The 11,674-nt window shown below is 35.2% G+C and overlaps 2 protein-coding genes across 2 annotated transcripts; both read right to left on the bottom strand.

The window, feature by feature from the left end:
- Positions 1 to 3,319: 3,319 nt before the first annotated feature.
- Positions 3,320 to 6,959, bottom strand: LOC100852979 (2-alkenal reductase (NADP(+)-dependent)). Its single transcript, XM_003635059.4, has 5 exons — positions 6,565 to 6,959; positions 6,294 to 6,474; positions 4,834 to 5,000; positions 4,590 to 4,672; positions 3,320 to 3,901 (listed from the first exon to the last, which is right to left on the bottom strand). Exons 1-5 carry the CDS (start codon positions 6,826 to 6,828, stop codon positions 3,523 to 3,525), a joined length of 1,074 nt encoding a protein of 357 aa, XP_003635107.1. The 5' UTR covers positions 6,829 to 6,959; the 3' UTR covers positions 3,320 to 3,522.
- A 1,379-nt stretch (positions 6,960 to 8,338) lies between these two features.
- LOC104878209 (polygalacturonase) lies at positions 8,339 to 9,877 on the bottom strand. The gene is made up of 4 exons (XM_010648160.1): positions 9,419 to 9,877; positions 9,013 to 9,302; positions 8,668 to 8,896; positions 8,339 to 8,563 (listed from the first exon to the last, which is right to left on the bottom strand). Exons 1-4 carry the CDS (start codon positions 9,875 to 9,877, stop codon positions 8,339 to 8,341), a joined length of 1,203 nt encoding a protein of 400 aa, XP_010646462.1.
- Positions 9,878 to 11,674: the final 1,797 nt, after the last annotated feature.

Here is an 11,674-nt window from a genome sequence, read left to right as displayed (position 1 = left end):
GCATTAGTGCATTATGGTATTATCTCCATGAAAAATTGATTGATTTTTTTTTTCAAAATTAAGTTATCTAATAAAATATTGTTCATAAAAAAATAATTTTAAAAACTAATATTTGAAAAATATTTTTCACAATATTATCGGACAAGTTCTTTAGAATATACTTGGGAACTATTTTTTTTTTTTTAAATTGTTCTTAAAAATAAAAATTTGTTTTTAATGGAAAATAATTTATTTGAGAACTTGTTGTGCATTAATGATGTTTTTTAAGAATATATTTGAATGATTTAAGAAAAAAAAAAACAACAACAACAAAAACAAAAAAAAAAGTAGTAGTATATTCCAAAGAACAATTCTCTATAGGGGTATTGGAGAGAGTTGCTGAAGCATTAATGCAGTGTTTGAGGGGGTATAAGATTGATTTGACTGTGTCAGAGGACAAGAATAACAAAAAAAAAAAAAAAAAAATGGCAGTCAAACATGGAAGATCATATTCTGCTGACTCTCCAACTCTGTTCCTCCGATTCATATTACACGGTTACGCCTCCATTTTGTGGAACTTGAAGTGTGGGTTGGGTTGGGTTGTGAATAAAGCTGGACCAACAAGATTTACAATCATCACCCCCTCAAACTCAGCCCATTAACTCTCTGCTTTGACCCTCTAATTCTTTATCTCCAATGGAAGGGCAATCTACCATCAGATGGGAAAATTCTTAGAAGCTACCAAATTTATATCTAACTTAAAATCTGAATGACTGAAATATAGAGTTAAATATAAACTGTTGAACAAGTCAATTGGGTATAAAGAAATGAAACAAAGGTACAAAAAGAAAAATAAAAAATAAAAAATAAAAATGGTACAAGTACAAAGAAACAAATCACAGGTACAAAACAAGAAGATGATTGTCAAAGGACAATGAGATATTGTATTTTTTTTTTTTTTTTTAAATTTTTTATCACGTGGCACTTTCTAATTAACACCCATTATTGAAAAGTTACAAACAGAAGAGCCAATTTCTTACACATGTACAAAATCTTATTCAACTTGTCACCATCTCTAACTTGCATCCCAACAAACTAATCTTACTATGAAGCAGGACAGATGGGTTGTTTACTAACATTGTGATTTTAGACAATTCAAAAGGTTATTTGATTAAAAAGGATGAAATAATTATAATTTGTAAACTAATCTTCTCATATTTAAACTTAAATTTTAACTAATTTGTTATAAAAATACCCAACTTTTTTTTTTGTTAAAAATAATATTTTCTTTTAAAACTTACATGTAAATAATCAAAATGTTGAAGAGAATTTATGCCAAAAATAAGTTATTTTTCAAGTTCAAACCTGGGAAGAGTTAGATTTGCAAATTCGGGATAATTTCATGTCTTTTAATCAATTAATCCAAATTTGAATAAGAGAAGATGGTGCCATTTCCAAGCCCTCAGCTATGTCTTCAACACAGACCAGCAAGCCTTCCTCTTAAGAATTTGTCATCAGAAAAAACATAAGAGGTGGATGGCTTTAGTGGGTACATTCATATGCAAAGAAATGTACTTCATAGTAAATGAGGTTTGGAGACCAACTGGCTTAAAGCTGCAGATAATTCATGCTTCTCTTTATGGTTGACGGCTGCAACATATCTGAACTTGTTTATCAACAGACCAATCTGCAGATTGATGAAGTAGGTAGCTTCATATTAAGGTTGAATTAGTAGATTCAATATACAAGAATAGAGCAATTAGGCATTTACCTTTTCATTAGTGCACTTCCAACTACATAACAACCCATCATCTTTGCAAATTGGCCAGCAATTTGGCCAACACCCCCTGCTGCTGAACATACATTCACTGCCTCCCCTTCCCCTTGGGAAAAACCAGCATATGCAGAAAACCCTGTCACGCCTAAAATGAAAAGAATTAGAATGCTGATACAAACATGTGAAGAATAATACCAAGTCCTAATATATATATATGAATATTGGCACTTGATAACTTAATCTGATCAAGTTGGGTCTGTATCCTCTGTTTTAACTTGAGAATATGCCCAAATGATATGCAAGTACTAACAAAAATGGTCTGGATGGGTTGTGAGAGAAGTAAATAAAGGGGGGAAATGAAATCTAGAAGCTTGAAAATACACCTAGGATGCCTGCATGTATTTGATTTTAGTTCAGCCTTGAGGGTTGAGGCTCACAGTGAATTCTTCCCACCCAGTTATTCCCCAAACAAAGCCACCTTGCTTGAAGTCTGGATGCTGTGAACCTAGATATACTATATCCAGTGAGAACCAAGCAAACAAAAGAAAAAAATGTCCAAAAAGTCAGTCAGTCTCCTTTGGGTACCCACTCACACACTCTTTCAACACAATCTGCTTGTTGGTCACCATCTCTCCTTCCCTCATTTTCAAGGTGATGTATACCTCTACACATGGCTAGATTGAGGTTGAGTTTAGGAAAATTATGACCTTATATATGGTTAACAATCTAGCAAGTCTTATATCTTGGCACCTAGTACTAGTCTTGATATTGTTGGAGAAAGAAATCTAGCTATATGTCTGAGTCCTCATAGTGATCTGAATGGATTTCAGGAGACTTGAGAGGAAGAACATGCCTTCAAGGGTTTGGAATCTCCAATTGATATGCCTGCACAAGAGAAAAACAAGACTGTTTTTCACGTAATTATTGTTTATCTATATGATGATATATCATAAAAGTTGAGAAGGTGAAGATTTAAATCTCAATTTATAATGATAAAGTCGGGTGGGAAGGTGGCAGCCAACTGGCTAGCACAGACCATGACCAGTTTTCAATTGGCTTGGTTTCATATACTCTCTGCCGTCTTCATTTCTTTAATCATGAAATGGACTCTGTTGGTATTGTAAAAAGCATATGGAATCAACCCAGAATCTCTTGTTGAAATAGATTGATTCTTGTGAACCCAACAAAAGTGCCTTCCAGTACAAAAAGAATTGCCACCACAGGTTGAGATGAGGACACCTCATCAACTTTCCTTGACAATTATATACTTTATTGTGAAGGGTATGGTTTATGTTGAAGATATGGCTTAGGGCTTAGAAATGACGTTATCCAGTGATATCTCATTTTGATTAGGAGAAGTCCTGATATCATATATGTAATAAGCTTCTCTTAACTATGTAAATGTTGTACAACCATGAAACCAGTACCACCTCAAAGTTATATTGAGAAATTAAAATCTCGACTTTCGGTTGTTGTTGTTGTTATTTATTTATTTTTTTTCGAATTTGATTCAAATTATATAGTACTTGGAATTGTCTCCGATACCATGAATAACTAACCCAGTGGTTCAATATGGATCTCTGTTTATACTTACTTTTAGACCAGAACAATGTATTTTGAGTTCTCAACAGAAATCTCAACCAACCTTGGTTACAGAGACAAGCTAGATTTTCCGTAACTTCCTTGCCAAAATTTGCCCTCCAATTGAATCTTCAGAAAGCTTTAAGTTTGCTTCAACTGGACAGTCCAAGGGTTACACGAGAAAATCATTCAGGCGCTACACAGATGACCTGCTTGCCAACATTTTTCCCAGAAAATAGCCCAACAAAGGCAGCTGGAGCACTCTCCAAGGCCTGGTTCATGTCTTCAATATAAACAATCTTCCCTTGCTTGTAGTAACAGGAGACATCTTCCACGAAACGAGGGAATAGGTGCAAGTAATCACTCTGCAGGAAACCCTTCATGGTGATGCGCTTTGTTATGAGAGCGTACATGTTGTGAATTCCTTGGGGATTGGAAAGGCTAGTCTGAGACACCATCCCACAAATGGCAATCCTCCCATGGATTCTCATGTTGAGAAGCGCTGCATCTAGCATATCACCTCCCACATTATCAAAGAAGATGTCAATTCCCTTTGGAAAGTACCTGCAGAACCAACCATGTTAGTGCTATCAGTCTGACACAAAGATTGGAAAGCAATACTAATATTGATATAGATACAGATAGACTAGTCAAAGGCATCCATTGCAACTAAATAAAATGTTAGTTCTCCTTAATAACATAGGCTATGATAAATCTGACGCAGAGAGTCCTACTTGAAGTGGATAATATTCTTCAATGAACCTGAGATTGCAGACCCATGAGCCAGTCTGAATTTCCAAAGTCAAGTGTGCGAAAAAGGTTTAGTTATAATACTGGTTAACCGTTTCTGAAACTTGAATGGACAAATGAACTAAGAGATTTAGCTTGTTGTTCTATAATATCCACATTTGCCCTTTCCAATGGAGTACTCAAAAGCCCCAGTAATGTAAGAACCTTCAATTTCATTCTAAACTAGGAATCTTGCCTCAAACTCAAGTACATAACAGACATCCTCTGCACATGGATATCCACAAGAGGTTTTTTAGACATACAGGCAGCTTCTGAGACAAATAAAATCAATAGAACCCTATGATTGATCCTTCAGCGAAAAACAGCCCACTGAAGCATTGATTGGAAAATAGGATGTTCAGTAGCAACCATTTGGGAATTCACACCTTCTTATTTTGAGAATCTTAGTTTTTCATTGAAGCAGCATGCCATACAATTATCATCCTCAAAGCTCATTACTGACCTTTTCAAAGCTGCATCCAGATTTGGCTCTTCTTTGTAATTAAAAGCTTCATCGAATCCAAGCTTATTCTTCAGAAGGTCAACCTAGTCAAGTTTATTTCCCTTTTATCAGTACTGATACTAACAATAAATCCATTAAGTACTCTTCACATGGTAATAATTAACCATTTCATCTCAAATAAAATATGTTAGTGTTGTTTCTAAAGAAAAAGATGATATGTAAAATCTAGTAGGAAGAAACTTACTTTTTGGCTTGACCCAGCACTTCCAACTACATAGCAGCCATGTAATTTAGCAAGTTGGCCAACAAGCTGACCAACAGCTCCAGAAGCTGCAGAGACCAAAACTGTTTCCCCTTTTTGGGGGGAACAAACCTCATAAAATCCAGCATAAGCAGTAAAACCAGGCATACCTGCAAGAATAATAATTCTACTTTAGCAAGTATTTCAGAAAACCAAAGAATGGATTATTGAAACACTACATCTATAACCATAACACACTGAATTTTGTTGTTGGATCAAGAGGAACACAAAGTTACATGCTAAACATACATTTACTTGGGTAAGAAATAGAAGTAGTTGAATGCATCGTAAAACAAGCTAATAAATTGTTATTTAGGCCAATATACTAGTTGGTTCAAACTCAATTTTTGTGTCATTTCTCCAAGATGCTGATAAAAAACAACGAAATGCTTAAAATATTAAATAAATCAAATGTAAGTTGTGTTCAGGAATCCACTTATTTGTATTTGCCACAGTAGAACTGATGTAACTGTTGGACTAGAAATGCGTTTTGAGAATGTGAAGTTCTAGTTAGGGGAAAGGTTTTCTGTTGTCAAAATGGTCCGCCATGGACTCTTTAATAAGTAGAATCATTCAAACTGAGAACAATTTTATTTCTGGACATATTACATACTCCAAACACTCATTTAACATGTCATTGAAAGCAGGGGCACCAAATTGGGACCTTCCTTCAATCCAGTAAGTACTCATTCTCCAATTCAATATGATAAATACAATTACAAACACATCCTAACCTTAATTACATTAGCATATTGCTTCAGTAAGATGAGTGCTTTAGGCACTACAGGATCCTAGCACCTTGGCTGCTTTTTCAGCTAGAACTAGAGAGTTTTGCAAGGGTTTTCTCTGATGTTAACATAAAAACAAAATGTATTAAGAGGGAGTGGGGATTGAATGGGAACTCTGACTGGAAAGGATCCCATATATTTGTGAAAAAAATACTCAAAACTGTTTCCATCTCATGTCAGCACCCCACCACCCAGAAAAGAAAAGAAAAGTATACAGATATCTTATAGAGGATTCAAATATGGAGTTTAAGAGAGACAATTAGTGTAGCCTACGGTTGAAATTAATTGGAGAAACCCAATTTAGTATACAAAGATCTAATTAGGGTTGTGCTCAATATCTGAGAATCCAAATGTAAGATTCCAGTTATTGCCGACCATTGGATTGGGAGTAATATTGCATGTTTAGGAAATAGTAATAAATGGAGCTTTAGGTAGTGATGAAATATGACAAGAAGAAAAATAACCCAATTGATTCAAATGACACAAGAATCATTCTACAATACATAATTTCAGCACAAATAAGAACAGCATACAAGAAGACCCACTGTAACACTAGCCGAATTCAGCAGAAACAATAAAGCTATTTTGAAGTAGATGGATAGAAAAATTGCATACCAAGAAGACCCACATGAAAAGAAAGAGGGATATCATCTTGATGTTGAATTTTTCTCAATTGCTGGGTTCTGTAAATCAAGCTGTACTCCTCCCAACCAGTTACCCCAGCTATTAAATCACCAGGCTTGAAATTGGGGTTGTCAGAGTCCACAACTCTGGACACTCCAAACCCTTCGATGACCTTTAGCATCAACATACCCAAATTATCAAAAAGCGGAAGAAAAACACTAATAAAAGAATGATAAAATGGGGATAGGGGAAAGTTACATACAGAGCCAGGAGTGAATGGAGGCAAATAGGAATCATGAAAGTCTCTCATGCGGCCTCTCATGTAAGGATCACAAGACAGGTAAAGATTCTTGACTAAGAAAGCTCCAGACCCTTTTGGTACCTTGAGCTTGATTTTGTTGCCATGCCTCAGTTCCAAATCAGTCTCTTTGGGAATCTGGTCAGTGTAATTTTTCAAAATGATCTGCTTGTTGCCGACCTCTGTCTGCTCCATCGATTGGGATTCTGGGATAATGGGAATGGACATGGAGTATTACCTCTTCTCAACTCTCAAACACTGAAACTCTTGAAAATCAGCATACCATTTTTCTAGTTCCTTTCCTGGCGCCATCTAACCCCCTTACCTTACCTACCCCTTTCCCTCTCTACCTAACCCGTTTGGAAAAAAAAATCTTAAAATATGATAGTTATAAAACTACCGAGAAATTACGACACTTTTTGCCACTTTGAAAGGTGTTTACACCTTTCACATTTTTCATATCAACGAAACATGTTAAAAAAAAATATATATTTGAATTTATAATAAAAATGTCTCTTGAGACGTCTTTCATAATTTCATAAAATTAAATTTATTTTAAAAGTGTTTTTTTCTTAATTTTTTTATTAGTCATATATATTAAAAAAATAATTTAAATTTATACTAAAAAAATATATATATTTTTCATAATACCATAAAATTAAACTTATATCAAAGGTGTCTCTTGAAAAAATATATTCCATAATTTTCATTTCAATCACACAGTGAAAAATTTTGAATTTATATTAAAGGTATTTTTATAATTCTACAAGATTGAATTTATATTAAATGTGTCTTTTAAATAAACATCTTTCACAATTTTTATATTAGTCATTTATAAAAAAAATTAAATTTATTTTAAAAGTGTTTCTTGAAGGAAAACCTTTAAATATAAATTTAATTTTATGAAATTATGGAATATGTATTTTGAAAATACCTTTTTAATATAAATTCAATTATTTCAATGAATGATTGATACCAAAATTGTTGAATATAAATTTAATTTGGTAAAATTGTAAAAAGTGTCTTTTAAGAACACATCTTTAGTATAAATTCAATTTTTTTTATTATGCAATTGATATAAAAATTATGAAAAATATATTTTAAAAGACATTTTTAATGTTAATTCAATTTTATAAAATTGTGAAATGTGTCTTTTTAAGAGATACCTTCAATGTAAATTCATTTTTTTTAACGTGTATTATTAATATAAAAATGATGGAATGTGTCTTCTTTTAAAAGTGGCAAACAGATTTGAAAACATTTTTCAATTATCAAAAAACCGTCGTTATGCTACCAATACCGACATCAATGGGCTGCCGTTGTATTAATAATCCACAGACCCCCACCCACAAAAACTAAGTTGAAGTTTCTGAATTGATTTTGAGTGGCTGTTTCTGGCTGACTTCCAATGAATTATGTGTTAACCCCTTCTCAGAATATTAAAAAAAGTTGAAAAAAGAAACCATCAAGTGGCAAGTCTTAAGTCACTGAAAGTTGTTAGGACTAAATCTTAGAAAATCCTACACGACCCATTTAAGTTCACAATGAAATAACCACGATTTCCCACTTGGCAGAAAAATATCCATACACTCACATTTTTAGATATGGCAATTGCCCAATATACAGTGTGAGACTCCTGAGGTGATGGGGGCCATTTTGTCTACTTCCCGATATTGGGGGCTTTAAGGACCCTTTACTTTGACGATCCATAATATGGAAAATGTGAATCCTATTCCCATTACAAACAACTATTTGGCTGGACCAAACCATAGGCCTTTCCGTTTGCATTGCTACAAGATGCTTGAGCCACTTGATCCTCATTTGTGTAAGTTAGTTTTACATCTTCTAGTCTTAGCGATGTACATGGATTTGCAGCACTGCAGTCAAATTTTACTGCAACCTTTGTGGCTGATGTTCCTCGAATTCCCTTGTATGTCACGTCACTCACTTTTACCCCTGATTCCTGTTTTATTAAAGAAAAATAGTAATTAAGACCCAGTACTAATACATGTTCATAAGTATTAACAATGGAGTAGAAAACGTTGCATTTTTTCATGGAGTAATTACCTGAGAAGGGCAACCTTGATTATGGGGACAGTAGTTCTGGTCTATGACGATGGGGCTTTGGACATTGTCCATGGTGACTCCTTCAAAATGGACCCCCTTGACGAATCCTGTGCTGGCCCTGGCCCAACTCTTAATCCTCAACCCATTTTGGGTACCTGTAAAAGCTGCATTTTTTACTGTCACATTTTGCACCCCTTCTTCTTCCAAATCCTTGGCCAGGCTTCCTATGCTGCAATCGCCCATATACCAACACCACAACACAAAAACACTACTTCTCAGCGTTCCCTCAACTAGATATATACCATTCAAATGAAGGTGTGGGATGAGAGTACATATATATCTCACCTGATGCCGTGACCTGGACCGCATTCGATGCCTTCCATCCACAAGTTCTTGGTGCCTGGACCGATTGATATGCAGTCATCACCAGTTCTGATGGTGGAGCGGATAATGGCGATGTTGGTTGAACGCTGGACGTGAATGCCGTCTGTGTTTGGGCTGTTTCCGGATGCTATGATGTTGACTCCTTGAAGGCGCACATTGCTGCAGCCATTTATGACAATGTGGAACATCTGACTGTTTAATGATAACATTCCCTTTATCATAATGTTGTTGGAGTTGGTAAAGCTCAGCGTCTGGACACAAACAACAGATTCTTTTAAGCTTGTTTCAGCTCAAATTTTGGAAGATAAGAGTAGCTTAAATATATATTGAGCAACTCGTGAAATATTTAGAAGAATTGTTTTAGTACCGTGGCTCCGCTTGGACAATGTTGGTTTCCTGCAGCTTTGCAAGCCCACAAAGCAGGTCCTTTGGCATCAAAAGCCCCTCCCAAGATAGAAACGCCACTAACTCCTTCAAAGCTGAGCCAATTGTTAGCTTTTCCGAGAATGCGGTAGTCAGCTGGAGCCACCAGGGTTCCATTAATGAGAATTGTGATACGGGCGCTTGTACAATATCGGCCTGAAAACACAGCAGGGTGAAGCAAATAGCGTCCTTTTGGTACAAATATGATGGAGGAAGCCGTGGAGGCACATGCTGCAGCCCAAGCATTGAGGAATGCTTTGGTGGAGTCGCTTAGGCCATCGGGTTTAGCTCCAAAACTCTTGACATCGTAAACTTGAGTAGCAGATGAAGAAGGGTTTAAAATGATGATGATGAGGATGAAGAAGAGTGAAAGAAAATAACTTATGTCCAACAGCCTCCCCATGTTTGTGTGTTTGTGGGGTGTGAGATCAGGAAGGAGTTGATGATCAATAAGAGGTGATGATTGGGGGTGGTGAAGAGAAAAGTTGAATAGAAGGTGATGGGGAAAAGTTGACAAGGAGTAGGGTATTTATACAACAGCACTACATAAGGGGTGGTTTGAAGAATACATGAATTTGGAGAGTGGTGGGGTTGAAGAAAGATATATGTACATGAAATTCAAAGAAAGCAGCTAGGGCAACTCATCTGGCTTCTGTTTTGATCACAATTTCAGCAAAACGAATTCATAGAGTAGCAGACAGTTTAAGAATGTTGAGGGGTTTTTTTGTAGCCAGAAGAATTCGAATCACAAGTCAAATGTGTATGAGGGTGTGGTAGTCCGCATAGAACGTTGAGGGATTGGCTGATACTTTCAGTTGCTTATTTTGAAGAACATTGAGAGGGTAAGGACTGTATGCCCGTTAACGTATAAGTATATATTAATTGAATCAAACATATAGATATATTCCTACAATTAATTGCCTTGAATTGCAAGGACTCTGGTAGCTGCTTATATTATATAACGGGAAGATAGAGATTGCGAGACGGTGTCCAGCGACTGATGATTGGAGGGGTGGGCTAACTTTGAAGCTACAACATCATTACTACACTCAAACCACATATCAAAGTTGATGCATGTACTTGTGTTTTCACCATATGTACGCTTTAGGTTAAAAAGGATCCATATTCTTTCGTCCGTACAATCACTCCGCAGAAGAAAATTCAAGCGCATTGCTTCAGATGGAGAATAATCCAGGCTGCTCTCTCATATTAATTCAATATGTATATATAGTTTAAGAACACCCAGCCCCTCCAAATATGTACCCCATATAGAGTTTTATGCCCGACCCAATTTGGAAGGATATCTATTTAGAATATAGATTGCGCCGTAGGCGTACATGTTTATTTAGAACATGTGCTTGAATCAATTGGTTAAAAGAAATGAAATAATCTTCAAATCTGTGAATCTGACTCCTCCAATGTTTTTATCTGAACACTAATCCATTTTTGATATAAATGTTCTTTATCATTTACACATAAATTTTAAAGGAAATGGTTATTTGAAAAGGAAAAATATGCCAAAAAATAAAGGGTTAAATTTCCAAATTTAGGTTTTCAATGAACCTTTTAATTAAATAACTCTATATATTTCCACATGCCCATTTTAGTAATTAGTAGTGATCATCTGTTCTTTGGTTCTACTATACAATTGTATTGAGGGTTTCTACCAACAATGAGTTGTAATCCCATTTTATTTGAACCTAAGAAAGATTGAAAATGAGTATGGTTTTATATCCATGAACGAACCAAGAAAGTTTGGTATCTTAATGTTAGTTTTTTTCCACTAGGACTATAGTATATTCTAAGGGTTGGGTTGTAGAATGGTCAAAAAGACCATCACGACATATTATTGGTTATTTAATGTGGATAATAATGCTTGCATGCCTCCTCATGACATTTTCAAGCTTTACCATAGAAGTGAAGTTGTGATCAAGGTCCACAATAATATATCTAGCTTCCTTGTCGTATGGTTACTATAGCTGCCATCCATATATCCATTAGTATCATAATCCCATTTTTGTCTAAATTGCGAAGTAAATATGCTTCTAAATGCAATATTTTGTTAGCGATTCTTTTGAGGCCTTGGCTTGTCACATGGGTCTGAATTTCATATTTCCTCGTGTGAAAAGAAATTATAAATATCTCCATATACCATAGCCTTGCAAATGAGTACTGACTTCTCATTTTCTAACCTAACATT

This window comes from Vitis vinifera, chromosome 7 (genome assembly GCF_030704535.1).
Source record: "Vitis vinifera cultivar Pinot Noir 40024 chromosome 7, ASM3070453v1".
Lineage (NCBI taxonomy): Eukaryota > Viridiplantae > Streptophyta > Magnoliopsida > Vitales > Vitaceae > Vitis > Vitis vinifera.
The sequence above is the reverse complement of the archived record's forward strand: the minus strand, read 5'-3'. Positions and strand labels throughout refer to the sequence as shown.